The 14746-nt window shown below is 59.7% G+C and overlaps 1 protein-coding gene across 2 annotated transcripts in view; it reads right to left on the bottom strand.

Moving 5' to 3' along the window:
* The window catches only part of ASIC4 (acid sensing ion channel subunit family member 4), a 29069-nt gene extending 14764 nt beyond the window's left edge, over positions 1-14305 (bottom strand). For both annotated transcript variants that reach the window (XM_051787917.1, XM_051787916.1), the window contains exon 1: positions 13156-14305. In XM_051787917.1, coding sequence (XP_051643877.1) covers positions 13156-13295 — 140 coding nt within the window. In that variant the 5' untranslated portion in view covers positions 13296-14305. The remainder of the gene's footprint in view (positions 1-13155) is intronic.
* Between the last annotated feature and the right edge of the window lie 441 nt (positions 14306-14746).

Raw genomic sequence — 14746 nt, 5'->3', positions numbered from 1 at the left:
GTGTGGCTTTGATCTTTGATTGCCAATTTGCATCCTGAAGGCGCTGGGACCTCATCCAGCCTCAGCGCAACCCTTTGTGGTTATCTCGTGGCTAATGGATTTGTTCTTAATGCTGGAGCGTGCAGGCTAAAGGCTGATTAAACCCTCTCTGCGGCGCTAAATCAATGGAACAAACATGATAGGGGCTGGCTTTCCCCAGCCTGTGAGCTCCCGGGCAGAGGGGCTGATCAAGAGAGTCCCAGTATCCTGGCACTGACAAGGGCCCCCTCCTTGGGGCTGCCAGGCAGGGAAAGAGGCACAGGCACTGGCAGGCAGGGACAACCCTGCAGTCCATATCCTTCTCCCCATGTATCCCTAGCCTCTGCTCACTATGCAGAAGGTGATGGTCTAGGGGTTTTAGGACTGAAGGTGTCTGGCCCTCCTGGATGCTTGGGCCACACTGCCCTTGTGCTGGTCCTTGGCAACTGCAGGAGTTACTCAGTTGTCATCTCCAGCTCCTCCCAGCTCCCAGGGTTTGCTGTGGCAGCAGGGACATGTCCTGAAAGGGATGGGATGCCCCTGCAGATGGAGGACTCCTTTGCCTCCCACACACAGGGAAACAGCAGTGGGAGCTCCCATCTCCTCTGTCCAGACCTTCTTCCCTTCCCCCTGCTTGAAGCCAGCACTGCGTTCCCAGGGCCACATGCTGCCCACCACATTCCATACATCACATGCTGTGAGCAGATGTATCTGCACACACTTTCCATAATGCCTGTGGTCTCTGCTGCATGCCCAGCTTCAGGAAAATGCAACTCCCACTGTGTCTGCAGGCAGCATGAGCAGAGGGGACAAACTGCACCCTGCCCATGCAAGAACAGCAGGTCCTCCATCCTACTTGCTGCCTGGGATGTGGGCCTGGGGGTGAAGCTGAGCACCTGAGACAGGCAGGACTAGAGTTATGGCGAGTAGCAGCTGTGGGGATTAGGAGATGTGGGGAAGAGGGTTGTGTGGCTGCAAGCTGGGAGGAGACTGGCTGAGAGCATTTTGCAAGCTTTGCTTTTTGCAGGGCTCATGGTATTGCCCTGCTGCTAGGGCAAAGCTACCTACAGGTTGACAGGAGCCCTGAGCAGGGACCCTGCTCCAGGGCCCAAGCTGCCTCTGCCAGAGGATGAGATGAGCTGCAACACAGTGAAGCTCAGAGCAGTACCTTGCTGGGAACCAGTCTATGGGCAGAAGGTGCTGGGAGCAGCCCCATGGGCCCCAGGCTGCGCCCACGTCAGACTCAGCCCTGATGAGCAGCTGCTTCAGAGACAGCTGGGCTGCTGCGGAGTGTGGAACTGGCGGGATCACACACCGAGATTCCCATCGACAAACCTCACTATTGAAACATCTCCCCTTTGCCAATATTTGCCAAGCACAGGAGATAAAGTGGCTACAAGTTATCATTGCCGGCATTTCAATCCACCAAGCTGGCGGCAGAGGGGCAGCCGGGCAGGCAGACAGACCCTGGGGGTGGTGGGGCCCTGCGAGCTCAGTCCCTTGGGCCCCCACGCCCATCTCCTGACTGAGCAGCCCCTGTGCCCTGCCCGCAGCAGAGTGAGAAGAGCCAGAACCCCTCCATGATGCTGCACAACGTCTCTGCCTGCCTGGAATGGATGCTGCCACCATGGGCAGCGCTGCCTCTGCTGCTCTGCCCTGAGCATCAGCACAGCCCCTCTCCTGCACCCCCACCTCTGCACCATGACAGCCATCTCTACCTGGTCAGCATCACCTCTGAAATCCTCAATGCAGCACCAACCTTGCAGTTCCAGCACTGCCCTATCCACTCCATGTCATCCCAGCGACCCCAATATCACTGCCCTGCCCTGCCTGCACCACACAATCTGCTCTCCCCATTGTTTCAGGCTGCCTGTGCAGTCTCTGCAGCAGTCCCTGAGTGGGTAAGGCAGGATACGATGCTGAGATACAGCTCCTGGAGGAGAAGCCCAGAGCATTATCAGCACAGGGAGTTAATTAAGGTCATGTCAGGCGATAAGGAAACAGGATGTCAGAGCAGAAGCAGTACAGGGGGGTCAGAGCCTGAAAAACTCCCTCTGAAAAGCAACTCCACCGAGATGTGGAGTCAACCAGGTGCTCGGGGACAGAGCAGCTGTCACGGCTGCACACGCAGGGCTTCAAGGATGGTACCGCACGTGGTGTACTGTGCAGGATAGGATAGGATGGAATGGAATGGGAATGAAGGTAGGACAGAATGGGATGAGATGGCGATGGTATGGGAATAGGAATGGAATGGGGTGGAATAGGGTGGAATGGAATGGGGATGGGATGGGATGGGATGGGATGGGATGGGATGGGATGGGATGGGATGGGATGGGATGGGATGGGATGGGGCTGGGCAGGAGGCCTGGCTGTGATACACTGTTTCCTGGGCAAGGAGAGCCAGCCGAATGGTCCTGGTTATTCACTCCTGTCCTCATGCAGAAGCAAAGCACATCAGTGTGACCAACATGATGCCAACAGGGCAGGAATTGCTGTGAACCTCTGCCCATAATTAGCACATGTAATTGCAGACACACTCTGATTAGCAAGACCTCAGAGCCGGGCGTGCCAGGCTGCTTGACAGCTCTTGCACTGCTCCTGCCTCAGACTGTTCACCTCCCTGCTCAGAGATGGCTTCAGCCCTGGGCCAGGCAGTGCCATGGGGCTGGGAGAGCCAGGCTGACCTGGCATGGCACACCATGGTGCACAGTGGGGTTGTGGGAGCAGACTGTGGACAAGGGGACAGGCATAGGGCACACACTGCCAGTGCAAACCCATCTTTCCTGCGCAAGCAGACACAGCACCCGGTGCCCTGCCTTGCTGGGCAAGAGCTGAGCTGACAGGACATAATTAATACTTGCATCAGTCTCAGCTGGATTTGCATAGTGCCCTCAGTCCCATCCTACTCGGGAAGGCAGGCTGCTCCATGCCTTTCTCAGGGGCAGCAGCATCAGATGCTGGGCTGGCCCTACCAACTCTGCAGGGGTCACAGTCTCATTATGTCCCCCGCATGCCCCCACATGCACACTAGCCTTTCTCACCCCACTGCAGTGGGGACACCCACAGGCCCCTGCCCTGCCCTGCTCCAGCCACTGGAGCATTGAAGACAGATGGAGATGCTTCCCTCTGCTGTGGTCCCTCCCTCCCTCCTTGGGCGGTAAAGAAATTGTGGAAATGGCAGCTTGGGAGTGAAGGGCACAGCACGGTTTGGAGGGCAAAAGGATGTGGCTGAGCTGCAAACACCCCCTGGCAGCTGGGAGCCACAGTGGTGCCCACCTCTTCAAGCCCAGATGCCCATGGGCACCATCCACAGCCACTCTCTCTCTGCTGGGACACTCAGCTCCCTCCTGCCCCTCTCCTGCTCCCATAGCCCAGGTGAAGTCCCTCATCCCATCCCTGCAGGGGTCCCCCAGGCTGAGCCCTGGCCTTGGAGGAAGAAGAGCCAGGGCAGAAAAGAGCCTGTGGTGGCGGCAGGAACAACAGGACGCAGGCAGGGACATGGATGCCACCACAGTCCTTTCTTTTCTGTCCTGTGGGTGCAGGTGGAGGTGGTGGAGGGACGGGGCTGTGCGGGTACCACTGACCCCGGGGATAACACAGTGGTGACAGATCTTTGTGCAACCGAGTGCAGCGCCTCGCCACGGCTGCTCACACCGCTGACAGCCGCTCTCGGCCCCGTGACACCGAAGGGACCACGACGCTCCAGGCACAGCCGGAGTACAGCCGGATACAGGGGGGGGACGTGGGCACGACTCCTGCCCCTGGGCTGCCTGCCAGCCCTCTGCAGCCGCTGTCACTGATGTGTCTCACCCGTGCCCGACCACAGCACCCACAGCATCTGCAGCGTTTGTGCACACGCATCACCCGTAGTACCTGCGGCATGGGCTGCTCAGCCCACCCCGGGCGTGGGGAACTGGGCCACCGATTGTGCCTGTGACTGGGGAGGGGGAGCCGCTGCCTTATTGCAGCTGCCCAGGCCAGCGCATCCGGCTCAATCAGAGCCGCACGACCCTCCTTGCACGCCGGGCACCGGGAATTAAACTACTAATGAGCTGCTGGCTAGAGGGCTGGCTGTTAGTGATTAATCAGGGATTCTCCTCTGACAAGGCTGTGCCTCCTCCCCCTTCCTGCCCTGCACAACCCAGAGCTGGTGGCTGGCAGTGACTGGTGGGTCCCCCAGCCCCTACTCCCTGTCTGCCCAGCCACCGTGGACAGAGGACAGCCTGGCTCAGCTGTCCAATGCAGAGAGGATTCCCCAACCCCTGCGCCACTGGGACACAGCGCCCACAGGTCCTTCCAGCCTCTGGCTTTCCTGCCTCTACTGCTCCTCTTGTACTTGCCTTCCCCACCCTGCAATCAGGAGGGAACCTTTTGTTCTGCTGGAAGAAAACCTGTTGAGCACAGCCAAGCTCAGCCAGCGTTCAAGTGCTGCTCAGGTGCAGAGCGTGCTCAGGCCTGTGTCTGAGAGCCCGGAGAGGGGCCCAGTGACCTGGAGGGCCTCTGCTGAGGGGCTGCTTGAGGATGGCAGGGGAGGACCAGCTGTGCAGCCAGCGAGGTCTCCTGGTGAGAGGGCAGGCATATGCAGGAGCCCTGAGTCCCAGCAGGTCGGGATGCAGGTCCAGCCCCCTAACTCAAGCCTGGCAGCACAGTGCTGTGTGCCACCCTCACCTCCTGCCTGCTGTTGACACAGTGGTGGGGTGGTGGATATGGGACTGGCAGTGCCCTGCTTGTGACAGCTGCTGGCATAGCACACTGGGACACAGGGGAAGGTTTTGCAGCATGAGCAGGGGACAGCCACCCACAGAACCAAGCGGGGAGCTACTTCCCTGCTGGGAAGCCCTGGCTGGCAAGGAATTCCTCCTCTTTCTGGTTCTGGCAGAGTCAGGACGTGGCAGAGGTGTTGGCACCCTCCCTTGCACCCTCACTGTGCAGCCTGTGCAGGGAGCATGCCCTGGGGACCAAGCTTGCTTCCTTCTCTCTGGCTGCATGTTGGGGCAGCGCCTAGGAGAAAAGGCCACTGACTGTCAAGGAGTAGGTTAGAGATGCATGTTTTCCCCTATTGCACAATTAATCATGGGAAGTTTTTCCTCCTTTCGTGCATGAAACTGAATTTGGCAGGGCGCTCTGACCACGGGGACTGGCTGCTTGCTCTCCAGTAAAAACCCGGCCACATCTGGCTAAGAAATAACCTCAGAGCATCCCTGTGTGTGCAGGCAGGAAGAGGCAATGCTGGGCCAGGCAGGAAAATCTAGCTGGGCTTGGTCCACAGCCACTTATGTGGCAAGCACCTTCAGCTCCTGGTGTTTTCCCCCTCTCCCCAGCCCCCAGCACACACATGGCCATGCTGAGCTGCCAGTGCCTTCATCCCTGTCTGTAGGTCCTGTTATTCCAGTGGTGACATATAAATGCCTAGGCAGGGGCACCCACCCCATGGCAGCATCCCCTGTCTGGGCTCTCATCCAACCCTGTCTGCCTCCCTCTGCCCGCTCCATCCCCCAGCCTGGCTGGAGCCTCAGCCCATCCTTTCCCAGAACAAGCTCAAGCCTCCCCAACAGCATTCCAGTTATTTGTTATTGGAAAAAGGGGGAAATACGTTTTTCGACAATTATTGTTTTTTCCACCTGACTGGCTGCAAATTTGTTAATTTTTTTCTTTAATGTGTGAACAGTGTCGACGGCAGCTGCATGTCAAATGACTCGACGCCCTATCTGCGGGTCCCTGGCTGGCTTTCAGCACTCGCACCACAAACATTGCCTTCTATAAATAAAGGCCTATATCTCATCAATGGCAGAACAGCAGAGCTTTATATAGTCGTCTTACATAAAACCGTCTCTCTTTATGGGCTTCAAACCATTTGCGTCACTTAGTGCAGCTCCGTAAACCTCCTTCTCCAGCCTCTGCCTCGTGGAGGGAGACCTGGCACGGCTGCCCCAGTGGGAAGCTGGGGTCCCCACTCCACAGGGGGCTGCCCCCCAACACCCCTGCAGGGCCAGGTGGCAGCTGTGTCCTTGTCCCCCCACTCCACCACCTTGGCACGTGCCTCCCTCCAGCCTGCCCAGCCTTGGCACCAAGTGCTGGCATGGCAGCCGGCACTGCCAGGCACCCCAGCACTTGGAGATGGCTGGCCAAAGGCCAGCATCACTCACCCTGCCCTTGTCATCTTTTCCCTGCCACCGGTCCTGGGGAAGCACTGACATGAATACTGGGAAGTTCTGCTCTATCCTCTATCACTTGAAAATCAGGGACCTGAGGCCACTGGGTGATTGGGGACACGGTGCCAGTCTCGGGGGACAGGCTATCTCACAGCAGCTCTGGCTTTGACATGCAGGGAACATGAGCCCAGCCAGTGGCTTTCCAACCTGCTGCCCAGTGAGTGCCTGGTGTAGGGGATTCTGGGGGCTGTCCCTACAGACACAGGACACAGGTCCCAGCCCTAGCCCACACTCAGGCTCCACAGCTAAGAGTCCCCAGGGCTCTTGGCTCCATATGGCAGGGCCTTCCCTCCGGCTTGCTGCAGGCGCCCGCCCGTATGCAGTGATGGGTCGCGGGGGGGCCAGAGATTCCTGCCGGGGCTGCAGCAATGCCTGCCTGCAGGGAGGCAGCCCACACCGAGGCTGGAACTGCAGGAGCCGGTGAGGGGAGGTAGAGCTGCAGAGACCGGGGTGACAAGCCTTCATTTACCTCTGTGCCATCCCGGGTGACTGCCCCGATTGGCTGGAGCCTACAGCATAGTGGCACTGGAATCTGAGGTGCACTCTGCCCCATGGCTGCCCCCAGCGCTGTTCATGGGACAGCCATGAACATGCCATGGTTGACACTGGCACAAAGGACAGGATCACAGCAATACCCTTCCAGCCATGGGGCCACACAACATCCAACTATGCCACTGGCACAGGACACCTGCAACCCAGACAGGCCTGCCCTATGCTCAGATGGCCATGCTGCACCCCATAAACCCCTCTGCCTCCAGCCAGTCACCCTGCACCCTGTCAGCCCCACAGCCCTGTGTCTCCACCACCCCATGAACTCACAGTCCTGTGGCCTCAGGAACCAGCAAGCGCCAGATCCTGGGGCCAAGTCCCCATGGATGTCTTGTGTCCATCCCTCCCACAGACACCCGAGGTGTCCAGCCCACTCTGCAGCCAGCAGTGCTGGAGGGACACTGCCCCACAGTCACTCAAGGGGTGCCCTGGTCTCAGGGGATACCAGTGTCCTCATCCACTCAGCCTGGCTTATGGGACCAGCCTCATGGCACATCCCACATCCCTGATGAGCCATACCAGGCGCGGGCGTCCTGGCCGCTGGCTCCCCCCGTATCGGAGACAGGCTTATTAAGTGTGTGATATTAAATTACCCAGATAAGAGCATAAGAGCTTTTAAAGTCAATTCATTAAATATAATTATGAAGAGAGCTTTTTTATGCTCACGGTGATCTGATCTCAATCAGGGAGACGGTGGGAAAGCCGCCGGCTCCTCCAGCATCTCTGCTCCCCCGCCGCGTCGCCTCCGCACCCCCCTTTGCCCCCGCCTCATCCCCCCTGCAGGGAGCTGGCACCCACAGCCATGGCCCTTCATGCACACCCCTTGCACACTGCCTTGGCATCTGCTCCCCAGTGTCACTGCTGCTGTCGGTGCCACTCCACTTGGATGGAGGTGGCATAGGGGTCTGCTCAGCAAAGGTGTGGAAGAGGGAAGGTGATGAGGGCAAGATGGTTGGGTCAGTGGGGTTGGGGAGGAGGGCAGCAGGGTATGGACATGCTTGACGGCAAGAGCCACGGGGCTGGGAGCTGAGCACAGGCACTTCCCAGTCACGGATCCCCTTCTCTGCATGATCCGCCCCCCTCCCTGTCCCCTGCAGAGCAGCCTCCTCAGGGACCTAATGATGCATCCCTACTCCCCAGGCAGGAGGGGTGCATGCTTCCCTCCCCTCCCACATTCATTAATGGCACTTCATGATCAGTTAATACCTGCCAACTAGGCAGAGGCTGCCCCGATCTACAGCCAGACCCCTCATGTGCAGCTCAGGTGGCCCCACACCAGCCTATTGCACCAGGACACCCCTCTCACTCTATGCATCCCCAGCCACAGCCCAGGGTACAGCTGCACATGGGGCTGAGCCCAGCTTTCATAAGGGAATCCATGAGAGAATGGCAGTCCCAAAGACATCTCATAATCCCCACGCCAAAAACATCTTCCCAGCCATCTGGAAGACAGCCAGATTGCCAAGACATCTACTGTCCCCTTGTCACTGTGTCCCACCGTGATGAGGGGCTTTGTAGGGACACCCTTAGGTGCAGCCAGCTCCTCACTGTCCCACCACAGTATCCAAAGTACCCATTATGCCCACATCCACACACATGCTGCTGCAGCCTGGGCACTGTGGGGCAAGGAGTAGCAGCCTGGCTGGAAGGGAGCAAGGTGGGCTCTGGGCTGGTGTCCCTGCACAAGGCTTCAGCAGGGACTGGTGGGAGCAGCTACCCGCTGCTGGGAGCTGCTGGACTGACATTTATTTTTAGACGTGAATTGTATAAATTAGCATTTCTCAGCGGATTAAGCAGCAGGAATTGTGTAAAATTAAATGGCAACGAATTGCATTAAAGTCCCCCGTTTTCTGGCACAAACAGCGCCTCGAGCCGTGCCCGGGCAGCTCATGTGTAACAGCGCTGGAGCTGCTGCCGCTGCTGCTCAGGACAGGAGCACAGCCAACCTGAGATGTGTCTGCACGACCCAGGACACAGGCCTGGAAATGCACAGGCATGGTGGCCAGTCTGGGAGGATGGGGGGCTCTGGATGGGCTGTGAGTCCCTGGGTAGGTGGCTCAGGCACTGGATTGGGACTGCAGGAGGTAGATGCAGCGAGTGGAGTGCATTGATCCAGATGGGCACAGGTGGCTCAGCCAAGCAGCTCACAGGCATGGGATCAGTGACGGATGCTCCAGGCTCTACTGGGCACTGACACCACCAGTCCCAGCCCAGCCAGTCCCTGCCATGCGTGGCAGGACACCCACCACAGTTACAGCTATGCTACCCACCCATGGGAATGATGCTGTGCTGAGACCTGTATGGCACTGCCTGGCCCTAGAGCCACCCTGTGCCCCAGCCAGGGCAGGTCCTGCAGTACCTGGAGCCCTGGGGGGCTGGGGCATCTGGGAAACCCCCAGCAAACCCCCCATGCCCTGGAGCTTGCTCAGCCCTGTACAGGAGGACAGGGGAGTTGGCATGGTTGATTTCTGGGGGCTGAGCAGGCACCAAGCAGAGCAGGGCAGGTGAAGAACAACCAGTCCAGCTCTTTTACCCAGAGTAAAAATAGACTGAAAATGTGACATTTATTAAGTATGTTTCTGGTGGAAAGGTCAGAGAGGGACCCTGTGTCAGGAACGGCAGGTGAGCCTTGAAGAGAGGAGGCAGAGACAACAGCCTACTGCCCACTGGCCACCCCTCCAGCCAGGATCTTTTGGGTGCATATAGGGTGCAGCTGAGGATGTTCCCCATCTCAGCATAGGAGTTTTCCCCTCTGAGGTCTTTCTGGGCAGTGGGAGACCGCTCACACTGCCCACATCCCGGACAGGCAGGAGGCCTTGCCTGAAGAGCTGGGGCATATGCCAGCTCTGAGAGGCACTGCCAGCTCTCAGCAACCTCCCCGCTCTCCCCCAGCCTCCAGCCCTGGCACAACTGGCTTCGGCAGCCACACATCACAAACAAAAGGCTTCTGACAGTGAATGAGGTTTTGAGAAAAGCACTGGGCTCCTGCCCAGCCGCGAGTGGAACCTCTCGCCACAGCCACTGCCGGTGAACAGGCGGGATACTGCTGCCAGCAGAGGGGGGCCCCTCCATGCATCTTCTCACACAGACCCCAAATTCCTGTCCCCCCATCTGTCTGTCCCCTCCCATCCCCATACCACCACCGGGAGGGCTCCTCCTTTCCACAGTACTCCCTGACATGGCCCGAACTGGCCTCGTGTTGTACAGGGGTGTCAGGCTTGAGGGGCGAGGGTGGGTGTGAGCCACCCGTGGCAGCTCAGTCCCAGCCCCACGGGGACACTTCCCAACCTCCCACTTAGTGGCATGTAAAGAGCGCCATTGATTTCCTACAGCCGCTCGCACGCTTCACACCCTCAGCACCGCAGCTGCACTCGCCCAGCCAGGAGCGCTCTGCTCCCGGCGCCCTCGCGGAGGCAGCCGTCGGACAGTGTGCCGGCGGGCACAGCGGGGACTGGGGGCTGTGGAGCATGGTGCAGCTCGAAGGGGTCAGAAGAGGCTTTGCCAGGGCTCCAACATGGCCCTCCAGCAGCCGACGCAGAGGGCACATTTGTCAGCGGGGCTGCAGGGAGTCTCGCTGCGGCTCAGGGCTGTCCCTGCCGCTGGGGAGATTTACAGCCCAGCCAGGCTTTATTACATGGAAGATGCTTACGCTGGGGATTTTTTTTTTCCCCGATAGTTTCTTAATTTGCTATCCCATAAAGAACGTGGATTTGTGACGTTGAATAGGGGAAGATCATTTACCACTCACGGCTCCTACTTAAAGGATCCGCACGAGTTATTTATTGTACGAGCACAGGCTGCAAGCGGCAGCGTAAGGGGACACTCTCCAGCCTCGGCACTGCTCCTGCTCCTGGACAGGCAGACAGTCGGCAGCGGCCCCACAGCTTGGCCACTCTCGTGCTGTAAAACTTCCAGCCTCTGGATGAAGTGCACCTCATATCCAGAGGGAAGGAAATACTCCAGCACTCCTGCAAGAAAGGCTGAAGGGGAAGCTCCTTCCCTTCTCCAGGATTGCTGGGGGGACAACCTCTGCTACAGAGACTGCTTGCTGTGGGCTTGATGCCCTGTGACCCTAGGCTATTTGCCCCACTGTGATGTGCTGCAGTCTGAGAGCCCTCGACCACTGCTGGGACACGCTGTGACTCACACACCCACCCACAGCATGAGCATGAAGGCTCACATGAGGATCCAGAAATGGGACCAACAAAGATTGGACCTCCCCACTGCATGACAACTGGGTGCAGAGCAGCCTGGGTGCCCCTGTACTGCGGCCACAGCTGGGAGGCACGGGAGCGCCCAAGCCCACACATCACAGCTGGGACTCACCCTGCTTGCCAAGCAGCCTGCGCTGTGTTTCAGTCATTCCCAGGAGGCACAAAGGACAGATTTGGCTCAGGGAATGGGAGTAGGAGGCTCCAGCTGCAAATAGTGTGATGCCTCGACAGGTCCCACTGCTGCCTACTAAGGCTTTGGGACATGTTACGTGGTGGAGAAAAGTCACATCTTCACACATCCCTCCCCACACCCATGCTCTGCAGCCTCTCCTGCCCCAGGTTCACTGCTTTCCTCCGAGCAAGTGAGAGTTGGCAGAGATGCCTCTTTCTGCTGACAGCCCCGATGCCTCAAAGGCCATGCTGGAAGGCTGAGTTGTGGACAGGGGGTGGAGGTTTTAGGAGCCCTATACTCTCCTTTTTTGGGCCATGAACATGTGGGTCATTCTCTCACCTGAAACCTGCTCCTGTGCAGGGTGCTGGCACACCAGAGCCTGGCTGCCTGGGCATCCCCAGGGCATACCTGTAAGCAGATGATGTAGGCAGGCCAGCTGGTCCTGCACAGCCTCCTGCCAAGATGCCAGGTCCCAGTGACTGTCCTGTCTGTCACCCTCTACTGCCACACAGCACAGTGCATACCACACACTGTTTCCAAGGCGTGGGAAGCTTGCACCCAGCCCAATCCACCTGATCTCTGCCCTGCCAGTCTCACAGAGTGGTTCAGCACATGGTAAAACCCATTGCCGTGCCACTGCCCAGCTCAAGGCTGGTCTTGTTTGCCTCCCTCACACACCAAAGCTTTCACGATCCTCCAGGAGGACCTAAGGGCTGGAGCCAGCATGGCCAAGCCACGTGTAGGACTGTCCAGAACCAGAGCTTCCGTCTCCAAACCCTGCTGGACCACGCGTCTCCCTGGCAAACTCGAGCAGCTGCCGTAGAGCAGGCACTGAGCCAGGCAAATCCCCAGGAGGAGCGGGGCTGCCCCCCCCGCTCCTTCCTACTCCACTGCAGTGCCCCATGCCACCCCCCCGCACAGGGCAGCCCCCCCAAACATCTCTTTCCTAGGGACAGCATCACCCTGCGCATTGAGCAGGCATTGTACCGATGGGCACAAAGTGAAACAGAACATGCTGCATCAGCCATTTCCAGACCCACAGAGCATCCTCTCTCCCCCAGCATCCCGCACAGCCCATGGCATTGCATCCCACTCCCTGGCAAGAAGCGGAGTCCGGCTGGCAGCACTGTTTCTGGGAACGCAGAAGCCAGCCGAGCAGTAGCCCCTGGCAGCCTTAGGAGAGAGGCGGCTCATTTCCAGAGTCATTACGGTCTGAAAAGGGTCCCATCAGGTATTCCGCCTGTTCAGCACATTTATTTTCCCAAACCACAGCGGGGATTTGTGATTCCAGGCTCAATATTAGTGAGAGCTGCACACTAGCGGCGGTCGGCCTGGGGCTCACCACTTGGGCAGACTGGGCGCTGCTCAGAGGAGGCCCGGCTGCCAGCCCTGGGCAGTGAGTGGGCAGCCCCGGGCAGACCCTGCTTGCCCAGCTGTAGCTGTGTCTCCAGAGTGGAGCAGCTTAGCATGTGCGTGTGCACACGTGCGTGTGCAATGCTGGCAGCCTCCACATCCACACACATCCCAGTGCTAACCGTCCAAATGCAGGAAGGTTTCCCTGTGTGCAAAGGGGTCTCTGCCTGTCCCCCGCCCCCGCACACTCTCACTGTGCAAAGCACCCTGCATCAACCCGGGGAAAGCACAGGCTGGAGCAGAATTCTATGCCACAGCTTTTCCCCTGCCCACTGCACACCACCCGTGGGGACCGCTCAGCCCTGCTGCGCCCCCCCCCCTTGGCTCCTGCCTGTGAGCCCCTCCGGCACAGACCTGCCGACAGCCCAGTCCTGCGGCACAGAGCCCTGCCGAGAGCTCCCACAGAGGACCCTCTCCCTCTCTCCATGTGAAACTTGGAGGGAAACTCAAACAGAGAGAGATGCAAACTTCAGCAGCCGGAGTGAGCCAGGGAGCCCTGCTCTGGTGAGACCAGAGGGGTGGGTGCCCCCCGTGCTAGCAGGGGCCCCCTGGGAAGCTGACCCAGGTGTGCACTCACCACAGTGAAATCACGGGATGAGCAGTTCTCGCCGCTGAAGTTGCAGCTCTTGAGCATGTCGTCAAGCTGGTGGCCAGTGCGGTTGACAATGTCAGCCATGTCGGGGTCAGGGTAGAGCAGGTCCGTGGCCTTGTGGCCATCCCGGTCCTTGGGGGGCAGCCCGGTCATGTTGGCCAAGTGGAAAATATCAGCGTCGGTGAGTGCTGAGTGGCGGTAGCGGTTGATGTTGCAGATGGTGATGGCGGGGAAGACCATCTCACGGATGGCCTCCTCATCCAGGGCCATGACATGGGGGTGCTCCAGGTAGAGCAGCGCTGACTTGGCTGCCTGGTAGAGGAAGAAGGCGAGTGATGCCAGAAAGGCAAATGCCCAGAGGGTCTGGCGCACGCCCAGCCGTCCTGACTGGCAGATGTGTCCCAAGCCGTGCAGTGTACTGGTGCTGGCAAAGGTGGCCAGGTCCCGAGAATGGGGCCGGTCAGGCTCCTCGATCAGGCTCTCCTTGTCCCCTTCTTCTTTCTCCTTCTGCTTCTCATCCTCCTCGGCAAATTTGATTTTACACACGATCTCAATCGGCATCTGCCCCGCACAGCTGGTGTGCCCAGCCAGCGAGCTGCCCCCCAACACAGGCACTGGCCGAGAACTCGGCCAGGCGCTGGGAGGGAGTTCGGGTCCCCCCCAAGCCCCAGCACGGCACCGGGAGGGCCGAGCCGTCTCGGGAGGGAAGCGCAGCCCCTCTCAGCAGCTCCGAGCCGCCGCTTCCCTCTTGTCTCACTAGTCGATCGTCTCCTTGTGCCTTCGCTTATCAGCACAAATACAGCTGTCAAAAACCCCTCTCTCTCCTCTCCCTCGCTCTGTCTCTCTGCCTCTCTCCTTCGCTCCTCTCTGGTTAAGACCCCAGCAGATACAGGCAGCATTTAGGCATCATGTGCTAATAAAATCCAGGGAATACTTAATAATTCAAGACATGTCAACATTATTTCATCGTCAAATAAAGAGCGAGCGTCAGAGAAAAGAGGCAGTGTGAAGGGCCCGGCGCCTCCGGGGCAGGGAGCCACGCTGCGCCCGCTCCGCAGCCCCGGCCCCGAAGTGCTGCCGGAGCCACTTGTTTGAATGGCTCGGGAGCTGCCGGAGCCGAGCCGTGCCGAGCGGAACCGAGCCGTGCCGCGCCGCGCGATGCCGAGCCGTTCGTGCCGCGCCGCGCCGCGCCGTGAGATGCCGAGCCGTGCCGAGCCGTGCCGAGGCGGGCGGGGCACGAAACCTGCCCCCCTCCGCTGCCGCTGTCGCCGCGGTCGCCGCCTGGCCCCGCCGTGCCCCGCCGGCCCGTGCGCCTCGGGGCAGAGCGCGGCGCGGCTCGGCGGGGGCGGGCAGCCTGCGGGCAGCTCGCCCGGCGGCCCCCTCCTGCTCGCCCGCCTGCGGACTCCTCCTGCCTCGGCGGCTCCCTGGCCGTTAACTGCCTCCCTGCCGCGACCCACGGCGGCCAAAGCCGAGACACGGCCGTCCCGCCGCCAGCCACGGCTGTCCCGGCGGGACCCGGCCGGCGAGCCGCCGCCGAAGCGCGGCTGAACACCGGGCGCCGGGGGTGCACCTCCCC

Source organism: Manacus candei, unplaced genomic scaffold, assembly GCF_025592945.1.
Source record: "Manacus candei isolate 608988 ecotype Guabito, Panama unplaced genomic scaffold, ASM2559294v1 h1tg000023l, whole genome shotgun sequence".
NCBI lineage: Eukaryota > Metazoa > Chordata > Aves > Passeriformes > Pipridae > Manacus > Manacus candei.
This window is presented reverse-complemented; position numbering and strand designations above follow the sequence as displayed.